The 18,151-nt window shown below is 34.7% G+C and overlaps 1 protein-coding gene across 1 annotated transcript in view; it reads right to left on the minus strand.

The window, feature by feature from the left end:
• The window catches only part of cdh8.S (cadherin 8 S homeolog), a 265,728-nt gene that overhangs the window by 108,096 nt on the left and 139,481 nt on the right, over positions 1-18,151 (minus strand). Inside the window, exons 4-5 of the mRNA XM_018260477.2 lie at positions 9,182-9,301; positions 1,387-1,554 (exon numbers count right to left, since the gene is read on the minus strand). Of these exons, the coding sequence (XP_018115966.2) occupies positions 1,387-1,554; positions 9,182-9,301 (288 nt within the window). The remainder of the gene's footprint in view (positions 1-1,386; positions 1,555-9,181; positions 9,302-18,151) is intronic.

Below are 18,151 nucleotides of genomic sequence, written 5' to 3' on the forward strand. Positions count from 1 at the left end.
AACACAAGATAACAGCTGCCTGATAGCTATAACAACAGCACTCAATAGTAAAAGCCAAGTCTCACTGCGTCACATTCAGTTACATTGAGTAGGAGAAACAACAGCCTGCCAGAAAGCAGTTCCATCCTAAAGTCCTGGCTCTTTCTGAAAGCACATGACCAGGCAAAAAGACTTGAGATGGCTGCCTACATGCCAGTATTATATCTAGAAAAATATACACTTGCTGGTTCAGGAATGACATTTTATATTGTAAAGTGAATTATTAACAGTGTAATTTAGAAATAAAAAAATACATCATAAAAATCATGACAGAATTCCTTTGTTTATTTGGAGCTGTGGGTGTCAGTTGAAGGGGGACATGTACAACAATAGCCTAGGTATTGCTAATATGAAGGACTTTAACAATGTAGTAAATACACCTGCCTTAGATTACCATTTCATCTTGATCACAGGCATAACAATTGATATTCTGAACCTGGCTATTGTCCTACTGTCAGTACCATTTGAAAATTTTAACTTTTAAAATGTTCTTTCATAAATAGATTAACAGTATATTCATATTTACACATAGTTTCTTATAAACCAACACCTTTTTATCTCTGCAAACACAGATTCACTTTCTTTGGATGAAATTAGTGAAAAATTAGTTGTTGAAATGCAAGTGTAACATACTATTTGAAGGAGTCAACCCTTATAAGCCAGTACTATAAGCAATTTCAGTTTCAACAGTTTGCTACAGTTTTATTTCCATTCTTCAATACACATATGAGATCTGTTATCCAGAATGCTAAGGACTTGGGGTTTTCTGGATTGCAGATCTTTATGTAATTTGGATCTTCATACCTTATGTCTATTAGAAAATCATTTAACTATTTAATAAACCCAATAAGCTGATGTTGCACCCAATAAAGATTTATTGTATTTTAGTTTGGCAAGGTACTGGTTTATTATTATAGATAAAAAAATGTTTTTATATTTCGATTATTTGGATAAAATGGAGTCTATGGGAAACAGCCTTTCCATAATATGGAGCTTTCTGCATAATGGGTTTCTAAATAACATATCCCATACCTGTTCAATCATTAATTTACTTAGTTTGGTCAGCTTGTGTTTTTTTCTGACTCCACTGCCGATTTACCAAAGACACTTGGCCACATTACATACCAAACCTACTAAAAAGCTCTTACAACAAGATGACATTTTGTTATGCTATTATAAATCAAAAACATCATAAATTAAAAATGCCTATAGTAGTTCATAGGAGTTACAGAAGCTAACAACTGTTACCCCTATATTCTCATCAAATGTTACTTTATCAATATAACAAACCACGTAAGAATGTTTAAAAAGACTGTAACATGAAATCAAATTGACAACATTACTTACTCATTGCAAATTTGGGAGGATTGTCATTGACATCAGTTAGAGTAACTGTAACTGTTGTAGTTCCAGAGAGCCCACCCATGTGTCCACCCATGTCCTTGGCTTGAATGACCACAATATATTTTTCTCTGGCTTCTCTATCCATATTAGAAAGTGCAGTCTTAATAATTGCTAGAACAGAAAAATTGTTATAGAGAAAAATTATCATCTTTTCTTATGTTAATAACATTCACATTTATCATACAAAACCATGCAATCTAGAGCCACATTTTCACACTTTAGTGTCCCAGAATATGATATACAAATGTGTGTCCATCTATTATATGAAACACTGTCTATAGCATGTGTATCTTGTCTTAAACATTTGATTTCTCAGTTTAAAGGTGTTATTTGAATTAACAGTGTTCACGTGTCCTTCATTCAATGGCTTTTAACATGTTTTCTTTATAAGTACATGTTGTTACATAATACATTCAGATATATCTCATAGTTTCATAATTACAACAAAAAAATGTCCTGCCAAAGAAAAATTTTAGACATGTATTCGGTCTTTGCAGACTGTAAAGACTACTTTTTAAAAACTTTTTTACAGGAGGACCCTTTAATGAACCTTTATTACCTTTAAATAATCAAGCAGTAAAGACAAGCAAAGTTGTTATTTTAACAAAGAAAATGCTTTATCCAACCTCATCCTTTTAAAGCTCTCATTCACTTTACTGTTTCTCTTGGCCCAAATTACCATAGGCTAACATGGTGCCTGGGATTTTATTACTCTCAGCCAAAAAATAACAGTCTCTCTGTATTCAATTCTATATTCAATATACAGGGCAATCACTGGCAAGATATAAATATATAAAGTTAAATAGATAATAATATAAAGATCATTATACAGTATATGTGTCAGGATCAGCCGGGACTCATGTACTTACCATGTGAGCCACTGGAGGCTCTTGGGGCTGGTCCTGATCTTGTCTTTGATGCTCATGTATATCTGCCTGTTCACAGTATGTCTCCTCCCTGTTTTCCACCCAACTCGTTTACCCTCATGTGTCTCCCATTCCTAATCACCCGTTTACTCTCATGTGTCTCCCATTCTAATCAAAGCTCAGGGCTGAGTTATTGAATGTAATTTGTTTGTTACTGACCTGCCGATCTGAACCTTGATACCTAAAAAACCTTGATACCTGGAAATCTTGATACCTGGAAACCTTGATTCTTGGAAAACTTGTCTTTGTTGTATACCTTGTTCCTGAATACCTTTTACTTTGTTCCTGAGTAAGTAGCTTTAGTACCCTGATTATCCTTTTTGCCTGTTCCTGCCTTTTGTTTTCTGTGTTCTGGCTGCCATTAAATATTCAATCTTCTATCATCATGTCTTTGCCTCCAATCACCTATGGGTACACCCCTGGGCTTCCACCATATCCACTCCCCATGGAGTGGCTATCCTCAGTTACAGCGGTTCCCCATTGTAAACCTTACAATATGTATTTATAAATACCATAGGTATATATTCACTGTAAACTGTCACTGTAGCCTGAAAGAAAATTAGTAAAAGCAGTTTATTTGAAGGAATGGCTCATTGGTCAAGTCACTGGAGGTATCGGATAACTCCTTTCTCAAAACCCAGGGGCAATCACAATTGCACTCTCTTGCACTAGTAGAACCAAATTTCCTCTTTAAAAAACAGAAATTCTACCTTTAAAGGTACAGTACCAGGAGGTGCCTCCACTGGTAACCTGTTTGGCGCAGCGCCCTGTGAAAACCATATGTATATGTTGACCTTATTTACTGTAAACATCATGCAAACTCTCCCCTCTAATATAGATTTATTTATAGAATATTTTTTGAAGCCAACACTGCTAATAAAAAATAATTAATTATGTGTATTTGCTAGATTTCTCATGGCGAAATGACTAGTCCTTTACATTACTGTTCATTTATCTTTCTGCAATTCAAAATAATATAGATTACATATTTTTAACACTCAAATTAATGTATGCTTTCATAGAATTATTTTTTACCTTCAAAGTTGACTTTTAGGAACATTTTAGGATTTACACTGTTTATTATTAAAGCAATCAGTGAAATAATTTCCTCAGATAATAGTAATGTACGAAAAAGAGTATTTTTTCTGTAATTGTCACTAAATAATCTTTATGCATATAAATATGGAAATGGCAATATTTTTGTTAAGTCCTGATGGTATCATAGGCAAAAATATATATCAACATAACATTGATTAAAATCTACCTGTTTTCTACTTTCATATATGGCAATTGCATTTAATTATTCTTAAAGGAGAAGGAAAGTCTTCTTCCACTTGGGGTGCCAAATGTTGTATATACTTACCTGAAACCCCAGGCCAGTGCTCCTATCAGCAGAAAACTGCACCGGCCCGTGGTTCTACCAGTGAGCACCACAAAGCGATCCTCTTCCAGCTTCTTCTTTTTTCTCGCAGCTGCGCATGCGCAGTAGAGCAAAAACACTTTAACAAAAAAGTCATCAATTTTGTTCTACTGTGCAATCATCTGCTCCGGGAAATTTGAAGAAATAAGAAGCCGGGGCCTGTGCTCCTATCAGCAGAAAACTGCACCGTCCCGGGGTTATTCCAGCATTTCAGCTAAGTACATACAATCACTTGGGGGTGCCTAACATTTGGCACCCCCAAGTGGAAGAAGACTTTCCTTCTCCTTTATGTAAAGAAAAAATGAAATGTAAAAGATATAATTCCTATGTCAGGGTTTTATTGGTGTACACATTAATTTATCATTAGGATGTTGATAAGGCATCATTTGTTTAATATAAATTATATTTAGTATGAAATTGAATAGGGAATTATATGAATAATGGGGGTCATATATTTTTCTCATATTAATATGGCCTCATTATGTCACTGTTATAAATGTATTGATAGACACTTGACTATTGTTGATATTCCTGAAACACAGCAATGTTCCATATGCAGATAATATGACACTTTGTATGGAAGTTATTTATACTTGATGGGGCCCATTTACTTAGTTCGAGTGAAGGAATAGAGGAAAAAAACTTCGAATTTCGAATGTTTTTTTTGGATACTTAGACCATTGAATGGGCTACTTCGACCTTCGACTATGATTTCGACTTTGAATCGAATGATTCAAACTAAAAAACATTTGACTATTTGACCATTCAATAGTCAAAGTACTGTCTCTTTAAAAAAAACTTTGACCCCCTAGTTCGCCACCTAAAACCTACCGAAGTCAATGTTAGCCAACGGGGAAGGTCCCCATAGGCTTGGCTATCTTTTTTTGGTCGAAGAAAAATCGTTCGATCAATGGATTAAAATCCTTTGAATCGAACGATTGCGGTAAATATCGAGGATTAATTAACCCTCGATATTCGACCTTAAGTAAATTTGCCCCGATGTGTTGCACATGCAATGTTTTCATCACAATGGAATAGTTCTAATCAGCAATTATAGCATTGACTCACCCAGTGTTAGTATGCCATTCATTATAGACTTTGTAGAAATGGTTTAATTCATGTAAACGTATTACAGCTGTTGTGAACTCTAAAAGTGGTTAGCAACCCCATCTGATCATGGAAGAAAATTGTATAGTTTACACCAGGGAGCAAAATATGCAGCTTTTTTTTTTTTTTAAAATATATATATAAAAGTAAGTAACTTTGTCTTCCAACTTTTTCATGCAGCAGTGCACAAAATACTTATGCTTTATTAACTGTTTGAAGCCTAGTTTACCCCTGGCAACCATCGACTTTCATGTAAATGACTTCCATTTTTAATCCTCATTAGACATTCCTCCAGTATCCAGAACTCAGTTAAGGTTTCTAATTCTAAGTACAGGTATGGGATCTGTTATCTGGAAACCAATTTTTTAGAAAGCTTTGAATTATGGAAAGGCCTTCTCCCATAGACTCCATTTTATCCGAATAATCCAAATTTCTGAAAATGATTTCCTTTTTCTCTGCAAAAATAAAACAGTACCTTGTACTTGATCCAAACTAACACATAACTAATCCTTATTGGGAACAAAAACAGTCTATTGTGTTTATTTAATGTGTACATGATTTTCCACTAGAGTTAAGGTATGAATATCCAAATTACAGAAAGACTGTTATCCGGAAAACAGCAGGACCTGCGCATTCTGTACCTGTTCAGTTTATTTTTTGGTGCTCTGTTCTTTGTGTTTCTACTTGGTTCTTTAGGACATGTCTTATTCCTTTAGTACATAAAGATGAATTCTGGATCTTGAATCTTTCATTGACTTTTCTCTTCCTTAATAAGATCCATGGCATATACCCACTAATTTCAGATCCTGCATTATTGTTCTCATTCTTCTTACTGTCCAATTATCCCAATCATTTTCTAAGGCCATGACTAAGCTAAATAGGTATTGGACATACTATATTATCTAGAATGCTCAGACCTGGGGTTAAGTCTACTAGCCAAGCATTTAAATATTAATTCAACCAAATGGGATTATTTTTTGCCTTTACTAAGGATTAATTATATTTTAGCTGAGTACGAGTATGGGTATTGTTTTATGATTACAGAGAAAACTGAATTTTTATTTTTTTTTTACAATTGAGTCTATGGTAGATGGCCTTTCCATAATTCAGAGCTCTCTGTATAATTGATAACATACCTGTATTTATGATTCTCTAATGCATGAAGTTGATCAGGTATCAAATGGGCGTGTCTTGTAAAATGGATTAATATTTTATAATTGATTGACTTAACTGTCTTTTTTCTTTGACCTTTTTAACAGCGATCTGCTGCCATAATAATAAGCCTGATTTCTTACGAACCTAGAGTTTTACAATTTTTTACAATGTTACAGAATATTACAAAATACAATCGATCACAATATTGATTAAAAAATATAGCTCAGAGCGGGTTTAATCTATGATCAGGTAGCTAAAATAAATGCTAACATATGACGTGTGTATAATTTCCTACCTTAGAGAAGGGTAAAGATGGGATACCCTGCCTCCCCCAATCAGGTGATGCTCTCATGTGATGTGTATATCAACTACCGACTGCAAAAAGAGATGAAAAACACACCCCATGAAATGCACTTAGAGTCTATCAAAGTGTAACTTTTAATGTCATTGAAATATTCTATAAAGTAAAAAAAAATATTTATATGAAAAGTGCTAGGATTTTTGTTTTCCAATTAACATGTAAGGTCCTAGGTGTTTTGGTCTAAGGCAGTAACAAAGGGTAGTAATTTTTCTATTTAAAGAAACCCAAAACAAATAGCCAGATATTTACTTTCACTAGTATAACTGTACAAAACTAAATACCAAAGGTATGTATGGGCCACTGTCCCAGTTCAAATTTGTGTTTTTGTTCTTATTCTCCTGATTTTTGCTTGATATTTGTTAAATTGTTTTTCAATGCATGCCAATCTAAAAAAAAATAAACCAGTTATTTATGAGTATGAACTTCTTTCATTTGATCCATGTTTACTCTTCCTTAGATCTTAGATCACAACAGGAAACCACCCAGCATATTCTTGATACATTTTTATTAGAGACTATCTGCTTATGGTGTGCAATTTCTCTTTTTGCAGTTGGTAATTCATTTTTTATCCTAATCATTTAAATGGATGATAGGGGTAAAGTACTTTATTAAAACATTCACTATTTCCACCAATATTTGATTTTCTTATTATGTACATGTGTGTCAGAGACTTTGCCAAAAAAAAAAAATTAAAAAAAAAGGCATACAAAGAAAGATAAAAAAAAAATTAATGCAACAAGCTCTTGAGTTGGACTAAAGAGAAGAATGCAGGAGCCACTACATAATGATCTGATGTACTGCATGTGTGTGCGTGTATGTGTGTGTATATATATATATATATATATATATATATATATATATATATATATATATATATATATATATATATATATATATATATATATATATATATATATATATATATATATATATATATATATATATATATAAATCCACTATTTTGGATTCAACTGAACCCCTGAATCCTTTGCGAAAGATTCAGCCGAATACCAAACCAAATCAGAATCCTAATTTGCATATACAAATTAGGGGTGGAAAGGGGAAAACATTTTTTGCTTCCTTGTTTTGTGACAAAAAGTCACGCAATTTCCCTCCCTGTCCCGGATTCGGTTTGGCTGGGCAGAAGGATTCCTGGCTGAATCCAGAACCAAATCCTGGATATATATATTCACTTAATAATCTTATATCTTTTTTCTATTTCTGTTCTACTTGCCTGATAAACAAACAGATTTTTTTAAGTAACTGCCTAAAATGTACTAGGACATGTTATTTATTACCTTGGCTAAATCTGTTTCACTAAATATAAAGTAAAGAGAGCCCTTTGGCAAGTCTCAAATATTATGATATGCTTGGCAAATTCTTTCAGATACTACTAAAGGATAACAACAATCATAGTTCAGATGTCAGCTAAGTATTATGCATCTTCGAAGCAAGAACAAGTAATATTAAAAGATAACATATCTCACACCACAATAATGGTATTTCTTTTTTTTTTCATGGAGATTTTGATAACTTGACTCCTAGAAAAATGTTTGTTCCAACTGTAAAGCAAGAGCAGCTTTTTTCCCCATTCTTTTTCTTTGTGAATGCAGATGTTAGATTTGTTTGTAGGCATTGATCAAAGCACTTAAAAAAACTCTGAAAATGAAGAGTTAACTGACTTTCCATGCAACATTCCTACAATCACAGTCATAATTTTTCAAAGTCACTCAATGTATTTCTGTAAACATTTAACACATCCTAGGTTTCAATTCCTCTACTTTAACTGGAAGAAAAGACTTATCCTGGAGGATGTGCTTAATGAAGTAAGTGCCTTCTAAATTTAAAAAGTATTAATGTGAATTTATTCTACTTGCACTGTATTTACAAGCTACTCAAGCCAGTAAAAAAAACAATTTTGTTTGTCTGCAGTGTTGTTATAAGTGTATATGATGCCTGCCTATAGTACTTTTAAAGGTAAATATTATTTTTAGTCTTATTGATGTTTTTCATTGCATGGAAATAAATATCTGTAAATAACTTAAACATCTTGTATGCTAAGCAATGTTACTCTAAAGCTGTTGAAACGTTCCAGTATCTGGCAAGACAAAATGGAGAACCGTATAGAGTTACTGCATTTCTAAACATTGCGAAGACTGTTTGTAGCTCCTTTCTATTGATTGTGCATTAAAAATTAACATTATCCATCTGCAGATATTCCTATATTCCTAGTCAACCTCTTTTTGTATTTCTCTACAGATCATAGTATTTAATGCACATAAACATTTTAATGTAAACTGTGTTTCCCAACCTAAGTTTAGGGGTTGTGTGTTAGTCACAAAAACCATGTAGGAAACAGCTCAATAAAACCATTTTGGTTTACATTATTTCTGTGATTGAAATGATGACAATAGATATGGCTTCCATGACAAGCTTGGCCTGGGAATATTTCAATAATCTCGAATACCATACCTAAAACATTTAAGAAATCTGGCAGAATTGTTTGGACATGAATACAAAAAATGAATCATTAATTAATTCCATTAATTATTTCATTAAACTGTTCTCTATGCAGAAAGGCATTGACAGCTGACATCTTTTTCTCTGTTTCTGGATAACTGATCTTATACCTGTATTACTATTAATTATGCAAATAACAGCAGCAACAATAATAGCAACAGTAGCAGGATTGTTTTATTTGTATTGTCAGTCAAAATGAATATGAAATAATAAGCAGAAAAATGAATATAGTTATTTAAAATAACCCACCTGTGTGAGGTTCAATCGAAAAATAAGGCTGGCCTTCCAAAATGCTGTATACCAACTTGGCACTGTTTCCATAGACCGGATCATCTGCATCTGTTGCTGTAATCTTTGTGACAAAAGTACCTGGGTGAAACAAAACGTATTTTTATTAACTCGTATTTTAATATATAGTAAAAATGTTAATCAGTGTGTTTCAGGAAAGACATAAAGGGAAACATTTTTCCAACTGATATAAGGTTGCTAATATTTTCTGAGAAGTGACTGCAATTTTATTACAATCATCGATCATGGATAAACCGTTTCATAGATATAAGAATAAACTTTTATTACACCTTTATCGATCTGTTCAAACCTTTCTAACAAAATAAACGATGTATTCATATTTTACTTGCAATCAAATTAAAGCACCTGGGTGCTAAGAGGTCTCCAATGCATACATTTTTGCTATATTGAATACTTCTTTAGCATCCAATTTTGTTGTAATAAATAAATAAGTAAATAACATAGTGGCCCATCATATTGCAGATTAGAAATATTAATTTAAAGATAATTATTGTAAACTATGATTACTGCATGTAGGGTATTGAAGAGTTAACAGTGCCAAAACAAAACCACATGGATCACCATACCAGAGGCCACCCCTTTAGACTAGAAGAAAAGAACTTTCATTTGAAGCAATGTAGGGGGTTCTTCACAGTCAGGACAGTGAGGTTGTGGAATGCACTGCCGGGTGATGGTGTGATGGCTGATTCTATTAATGCCTATGGCTTGGATGATTTTTTGGACAGACATAATATCAAAGGCTATTGTGATACTAAGCTCTATAGTTACTATAGGTATGGGTATATAGAATTTTTGTGAAAGTAGGGAGGGGTGTGTGTGTATGGATTCTATGTTTTCAATTGGAAGGGTTGAACTTGATGGACTTTTTTTCAACCCAATTTAACTATGCAACTATGTAACATGATGTTAGACAGTAACAGGTGAGGTAGAAGGCCCCAGTAAGAAGAAAAACCTGAAGTTTTAAACACAGTGGGGGTAATTTATCAACACTGGGCAAATTTGCCCATGGGCAGTAACCCATGGAAACCAATCAGATTGTTGCATTCATTGTTCTACTTGCAGCTGGCTTTAAAAAGCTAATCACTGATTGGTTGCTATGGGTAACCGCCTATGGGCAAATTTGCCCAGTGTTGATAAATGATTCCCTTTGATGGAAGATATATTAGTAAAGCATGAAACTAACTCCTGTTATAATATGCCCAAAAAGTGTGGTGGCAGGTTATTCCTATTTGTGCACATTTTTTTGCTCTTTGCAACTTTTAATACATTCCCCCATAAGTTGTTAGACAGAGGATACTGATGATTTACTTGATAGCTGTATCTTTGGAAATTAATATTTCTAGGGGAGGTTGAACTATATATATATATATATATATATATATATATATATATATATATATATATATATATATATATATATATATATATATATATAGGACCTTACCAGTGTTTTAAAGTGGAAGAATAAATCTCCCTTCTCTTGAAGCCATTTACCTAACTTTGTCCTATTAATGGTGTAAGTGGTGGTTTAGATATTTTATACTTAAAAAAAACTGTGGTACAAGAAAATAATAATAAAAAAAAGGTTGCATTGTGTGTAAAAACCAGGTGAATTGTACTTATTTTGTGCACTGGTGAATGTGATGGGTGAATCTTACTGGTTTTGCTTCCCCAAAAATTCAGAAAACTGCAAAAATTCACCAAAATACATTGAAGTTTAAAGTGATGTATTTATTTTTTTTTGATGCATGACAAATTTTTGCACCCATTAGAGTCTATGTGCATCATATCTTCAGCAAAACTTGCTGAAACATTTTGCTCATCACTAATGGTGTCACAAAGTATTTATATTTAGAAAACATACATATATTTTGGTTTCAAAATTCATATGAAAGAGGCTTTAAATACACACAAAAAAGGTGACAGCAGTTAATTGTATTGTTTTAGCATTCCAAAGGCATAGTAACTACTTGACTGATTACTGTAAATAGACCTGATTAAGATCACATTAACTCACAATGACCCTCGGCAGTTATAAGTTAATTGTTGAAAGTTCTCCTGACAATCTTAGCTCACCAATTACACTGTTCAATTGCATCATGAGAAATTGCATCACACGGGTCCTTTTGGCACTTAATTGTGTTACTTTGTCCCTTGCATGCAGTTGGGAATGCAGTTTATTGTATAATAGAACTCCCAGATATCTAGAATGCTTTTGGCATAATGTCATTACCTTTGTGTTCAGAAACTATGTGCCCATTGAAATCAGTGTTATAGTTGTTATGGCATCGTAGTATAATCAGAACAAGGTTTAACCTAAAAGTTTGAGCATATCAGTTCTGTTATTATGCCATTGAAAATAGGAATACAGCACCGTAAACCCTAACAGAATGCAGGTCTATATAACATTATAATTATTTATTATAATTATTTACTATTTGCATGAGGGGAGAAGGTATATTATAGAAGCATAAGAGAAATTAAGAACATAAAGTTAAAAGGATTGAGAAACAAGATCAATAGAAAGGGATGGTAAGCAGTGGGGGGAGAAGGGAAGATCAAAAAATAACAAGAGGGAGAAATGCAGTAAGAACAAAGTAAATACATATGTTTCAGTGATGAAAGGATTAATTAAAAGGAGACAAGTTATAACGAGGAAGTTAAAATCAAAGGGAACAAATCCATAGGAGAGAAATAAGAATGTAAAAAATGGCAGCTATGAGAGAAGGGAAGAAAAATAAAGATTAGAGAAAGACATTGGAAAATGAGTGAAAATTTGGTATAGAAAGAGGAGAAGAGAATAGATACTAAACTAGGACTATCCACATATCCTTGCTGTTGACATCATTCATTTAGTCCCTTGTTGTTGACATCATTCATTTGATTTTCATTTGAGATGAAAATAAGTGAAATAGTATTTGTGAACAGAGTTAATTTGCATGTGAAATTTAGAACAGAGATGAGTTGCATTGTCTTCTAATGTCTTTGAAGATTTCTCAAGTGGTGATTTCAGTGCCTTGTACAATGGCCCAGTCGGAGCATCATTAACTTCAAAGAGTAAAGTATATTCTGATTTAAGTCAGATTGTTCACCATAGCATGCTCTATGAGTATGTTCCTAAAATGCAGATTAGGATAAATAGCATCTTGTTCATAGCTTTGCAAAGTGATATTAAATCATAAAAAATTAAAATTTGGGGATGGGAAGGGAAAGCAGTACCCAAAAAAGGAAACAACTCCTAAAAAGTTAGCTCTGCTGCAGTTTAACTAAACTATCATTAAGAAAAGCTTTGGTTTAAAGCAAGTTAAATGCCTTCATATGTGGATTTGCAGCACATATTATATTGGGAATTACAGTAAAACCTCATGTTTATATACCCTGATTTTTATTCCCCCCCACATTTTATACTTTTTCCTGCGGTCCCACCAAAATATAATGCATAATGCATTTCCCTGATTTTACATTTTACCAGATCTTATAGCAACTTTTTTGCGGTTGCCTGAAAAATGTAAAATGGGGGTTCTTATGTATATTATATTGGATAACTGATTTTAATCATAAATAAATCTTATTATTTACAGCCGAGAGATCCTAAATAAAATGTTTAGAGGAAATAAGAATTCATTGGTATGGTAGAACAGCAGGGGAGTAGGGATGGGCAAATTTCTTCGCCTTGTTTTGCCGCAAAAATTATGCCCATAGACTTGTATGGCGTTGTGAGTCAAAAAAAAAAAGATGCGCATCAAAAAAATTTGCCACGTGACAATTTTTTTGAAGCTCATAGACTTTAATGGGCGTCGGCGACATTTCGCCGGCGGCAAATTTTTGGCGAAACGAGACAGGTCAAATTCGCCCATTTTGCCATGACACTTCAACCAAAGACAGGAATGCAAAATAATGACTTGCCTTCCCCTTACTCCCTTTACCTACAGTATATACAGAGGAGTCTAGGGTTGCCATCTTTACTGAAAAAGATTACCTGCCGGTGGGGGGCGGGCACAAAAAGGGGGCGGTCCATGATGCAAAAGGTGGCAGAGCCATGTCGCGTGACACAAAAGGGGGAGTTAAGTTCTGCGCAAATTGGGGGCAGGCCAAGGCCTTTTTTAAAGGGTATTACAAATTTACAGGCAATGCAAATTTACCCAGCCTTGGCAGGTGTTTTACCTGCTAGACCAGTAAAATACCGGCTGGGTGGCAACCCTAGAGGAGTCCCACAATACAGAAATGCGCTGTGAGAATCGGCAGACCTTTACAAATGGAAAAATGCTTCATTCTACTTGCTCCAGAAAGGAAACATTACCCAATATGACTACACTGTATCTCAAAGAACATAATATAAAATGTGAGGCCTAATTTGAAGTATAGTGTGCAGTTTTGGGATCCAGTCCTTAAGAGAGATATAAATGAGCTGGAGAGAGAGAGTGCAGAGACGTGCAACTAAACTGGTTAGAGGGACGGAGACTCTTGTGATACTTAAAGCTATAGTTAGTGTATGAGTGTTTATGTGAGTATATGGAGGGGTCAGTGTGTGTATGGATACTTGGTTTCATTTAGAGAGGTTGAACTTGATGGATTTTGGTCTTTTAAGATGTTTAATGATGGAACTCGAGTCATATGCATTATATATTGTTATTATATATAACATTATAGTTGAATATTATTATATATTAGTAGTAGTAGTAGTAGTAGTAAAATAGAAGTCTCTAAGTTACATGACTACAAAGTAATGGAACCACTCAGTATCAATATCCTTACTATATACAATTGTAGGTATAATGATTCCTATATAATTATTATAATTAAGAATAGAAGGCTGCATTTTATAACAGTTATTGCTCAGTGCAAGCTCACCCAAGAAAATTGGTGAACATGTGGAAACAGATTTCTTATAAAATATTCTCTGCAAAAGTCCCTTTTTACATAATGATGTAAATACAATTCACTTTTCTTTTGCTTACACATATTCAGTTATTCCACAAGCTGACCTAAGCCACAGGCTATTCAGATAGTGTGATATACTGTGAGATAATGAAGCATAATCATTACGTTCTGTGAACAGTATTGGATTTCTTTGTTACCCTTTCATAGATCGTGTTTTGTCAGTTCAAGTCATACACATGACCCTTATCTATTACAAAACGAGGTCTAAAGCTTTAGAATAGTTTTCCTAAAATACATTCTATTACTAGAATATATAAATGTTCATTAAGCAATATGTCAAATTATGCATTTTCCTAGACATATACTGTATATGTTTATCTATTATAGCAATTTATCTGCTTTCTGATCTTTGTGTTTATTCAGATGCCAATATAGGCAAATTACATCAGCCAGCTAGTCAATTTCAACCATTCGTAATTCTTGTTAGAATCTGCTTGAAATTTAGAAAGTGGTTAGTTGTTTGCCTTTACTTGTACATCATTTTATCCTAACCATGTAACCACGCTAACCATCTCAAGATAAAGGAACAGTTTTCACTCTTTATGGAAGCTGACTTGTTTGATAGATAAAATGGTTCTTATCTCAGTTTCAGCTAGTGATGAAGTGACAGCACCATTAGTTTATAACAGAACAAAGACAATATACGCATTATTCATAAACTGAACTGACTCATTCCTGCTTGTTCATTTATACATCAATCCATTTTCTTTTAATTTATGAACACAAGCTTTAAAAGGTGCAAATATTTTTCTTTTCCCTACAGAAATTTCAGTTATTTTAGAACAAGGGATAGATAATAAAATTCAGTCCATGGCCCAGTCTGCAAAATCTATTTTGACATTGCTATGAAAGTACAATAATGAAAATACTGTATATAGACCCTGTTAAAATCATAATTTGGCTTACTTTAGGTTTATTGATGAGAAGATGCACATAATATCAGAAAGTCGGTTATGTAGTATATTTTAATTGTTTTTATCAACTGAGGTGTTAGGGACATGACTATACAAAAAGCACAACTGATTGTTTTGTGTTCTTACCCATTGGTTTAAAAGCCCTGGGACCACAAAAGCAAAAATAATTACAATCCTGACTAACATTAAAGGAACAATGACATCAAAAAATGAAAGTGTTTTAGTAATGAAAATATAATGTACTGTTGAGCTGCACTGCTACAGATGGCATGTTTGTTTCTGATATGCTACTATAGTTTATAAAAAGAAGCTGATGTGTAGCCATGTGGGCAGCCATTCAAAGCTGAAAAAGAAGAAAAGGCACAGGATACACAGCAGATAACACATAAGCTCTGTAGTATACAATGGGATTCTTCAGAACTTGCACTTTTTATCCTGTGCTTGAATGGCTGCCCCCATTAACACACACAGATTTGTTTATATAAACTATTGTTGTGTTTCTGAAGCAAACACACCAGTTTTACCAACACGGGGCAACTTACATTCAGGGCCAGAACTAGGGGTAGGCAGACTTGGTACCTGCCTAGGGCGCACCAATGATGATGATGCCTATCTCCCAGATGGCACCCGCTCGCCTGCTTCCCACCCTGTGCTCTTGATTTCATTGGTGGGGCTCGTGCACGTTCCCGCTCTCGCACACAGGCGGAGTCCAGGTGGCCGGCCTGGTTGGCTAGGGTGCCCGTTTGGCTTGGCCCGCCTGTGCTTACATTACATTGTCATTCCTTTAAACTGCTTTAATTTTTTGGTGTTACTTTTGGTAACATAATCTCTCAACAGTGCATTTGATCCCAGCTAATTTGCACTTTCACTATTATATATAAGCCTCTGTTGGCATACAAACTGGTAGATTTTATTATAACTATTATAAGTTAAGATATTAAATTCTATATCTAATACAGTTATGAGATCCCTTATCTGGAATCCTGATATCCTGAATACTCAAAATGGGAAACGGTCTTTCCATAATTCTAAGTCAACATTTTGCAGATAATTTAGAGAACAAATTAAAAATGTATATGGTTAAAAATGCCATATTTTACATACTGAACTTTCTGTACTAGCCTAAAGTTTCAGCATCTCAATATCAGCAATGGTCCAGGACTTCAAACTTGTCACAGGGGGTCACCATCTGCGACATTCACATGATCTGAGCAGCTGTTGAGAAGCTAAGCTTAGGGGTTGCCTCAAATTTACAAGCAGAAAATTATGGGGTGCCGTTTGTTCTAACTACATTCCGTATACAAAACTATCCTTAACACACAGAATTAATGTCTCTCAGAAAGCAAGATTTTATAGTACAGGATTCATTCGTTCCACAAAATGAAAGCTCAGTTTCACAAAACTGATAAAATATCCATTCTGTGAAGCAATACTAACAGTCACATTCCTGAACCAATAAGAACAAAGCTTATTGCACTATAACAAACAAGATGAGAAGTTGCCAGCTCTGCTCCACATGGCTTCATCATCCCTAAGGCATAGGAAAATAATGCTGCACTGTGTGCCCCCAAAATGTTTAGAGGTTGACTTGTTTTACCAATATTTATTGATCTCATGGGCCCCTATACCTACTTCCTGTAGTTACACCCCTGCTTCTGGTACATTTATTACAACATGGCAGGTAAGTGTGGCCTGCCTTATTATTGCTCTCAGCTTAGACAGGAAGAGGAACAGGAGCAAATCATAAGACAATGGCAAAACAGCAGGACGGCCCTTAATCAAAATGGCCACACAAGCAAGTTACTACAATAAGAATAGCCATATCACAAAGATCATATTTATGTTTTGCATACTTTTCTTTCTCTATGATCATTATAAGTGCAGAATTATATTTCTCAGAATTTGTATAAACTTCCAATTATGAACCTGTAGTGTTTAACAGCAGCCCTTTTAGGAAATGTTTGTTCATGTTTATTACTATGCAGCACAGGGGATATGACAGAGACAACGTCGGTACCTGTCCCAGCCCTTACACAATAACCAACAGCCCCCCTTGCCTCCAAGCTCCTTTAAGGAAATCTGACAATTATGCTTTTTGCATGAAAAGGCAGCAGAACAAGTTTATTGTAACAAGTCATATATTTAGTGCAAAAACTCACTACAACAAATAACATATCATGAACATAGCATATAATAACAATAATATTTGTATAACAAACAATACTGTAGCAAACCTTATAACTGCACAATGCAACAGCGCTGCCAGCTGCAATAGTAGCCTGTAACCCACCTGCTACCTTAATAACTCCTATTCCTGTGGTGTTTTGCTACCCCTGAGGTGCCAGGCCTTCCAGCTACCCATTAACCTTGCAACGCCCGTGCTCACCCATCTATTGGTCACTGGACTCCCTGACCCCGCCGTCACCAACCATATATCTGTAAGGGGAGGGTGGGTTGGAGTTTTTCTTGTGCTTCTACAAAATGGAGTGGGGGCTGGAAACCTAGTTCCCTAACTTTTAAATCCTGTCCCATGTCACCCTGGTCCACTCTTCCACTGCCCAATCACCTATTAACAACTAGGAGGGGCTTCTGCACCTCATGTTCTGTCATGCCCCTGCTTCCCTAGGCTGTGCCCCATGTCATTGGGTTACTTTAGAGGGCACCCTCTATAGCACTCCAGATACTATGGGGCAAATCCACTAAGCCGCGAAGCGCCGAATGCTAGCGTTAATTCACTAGCGTTTGGCATTTTCGCTACTGCGCAAATTCACTAACGAACGATGGCGTAGTTTCGCTAGTGTTACTTCGCAACCTTACGCCAGGCGAATCTTCGCTAGCGACGAAACTACGCAAATTCACTAACTTGCGCAGTGTACGGAACGCTACCTTTTACACTAGACTTCCTTCGCCACCTCAGACCTGCCGAAGCGCAATAGAGTAGATAGGGATTGTTTAAAAAAAAAGTTAATTTTTTTTCTAAGTCCCAAAAAAACGCTGGCGTGTTTTCTACATGATGGCTGATAGGCTGAAAAAGATCTAAAAATTTTTGGGGCTC

This window comes from Xenopus laevis, chromosome 4S (assembly GCF_017654675.1).
Source record: "Xenopus laevis strain J_2021 chromosome 4S, Xenopus_laevis_v10.1, whole genome shotgun sequence".
Taxonomy (NCBI): domain Eukaryota; kingdom Metazoa; phylum Chordata; class Amphibia; order Anura; family Pipidae; genus Xenopus; species Xenopus laevis.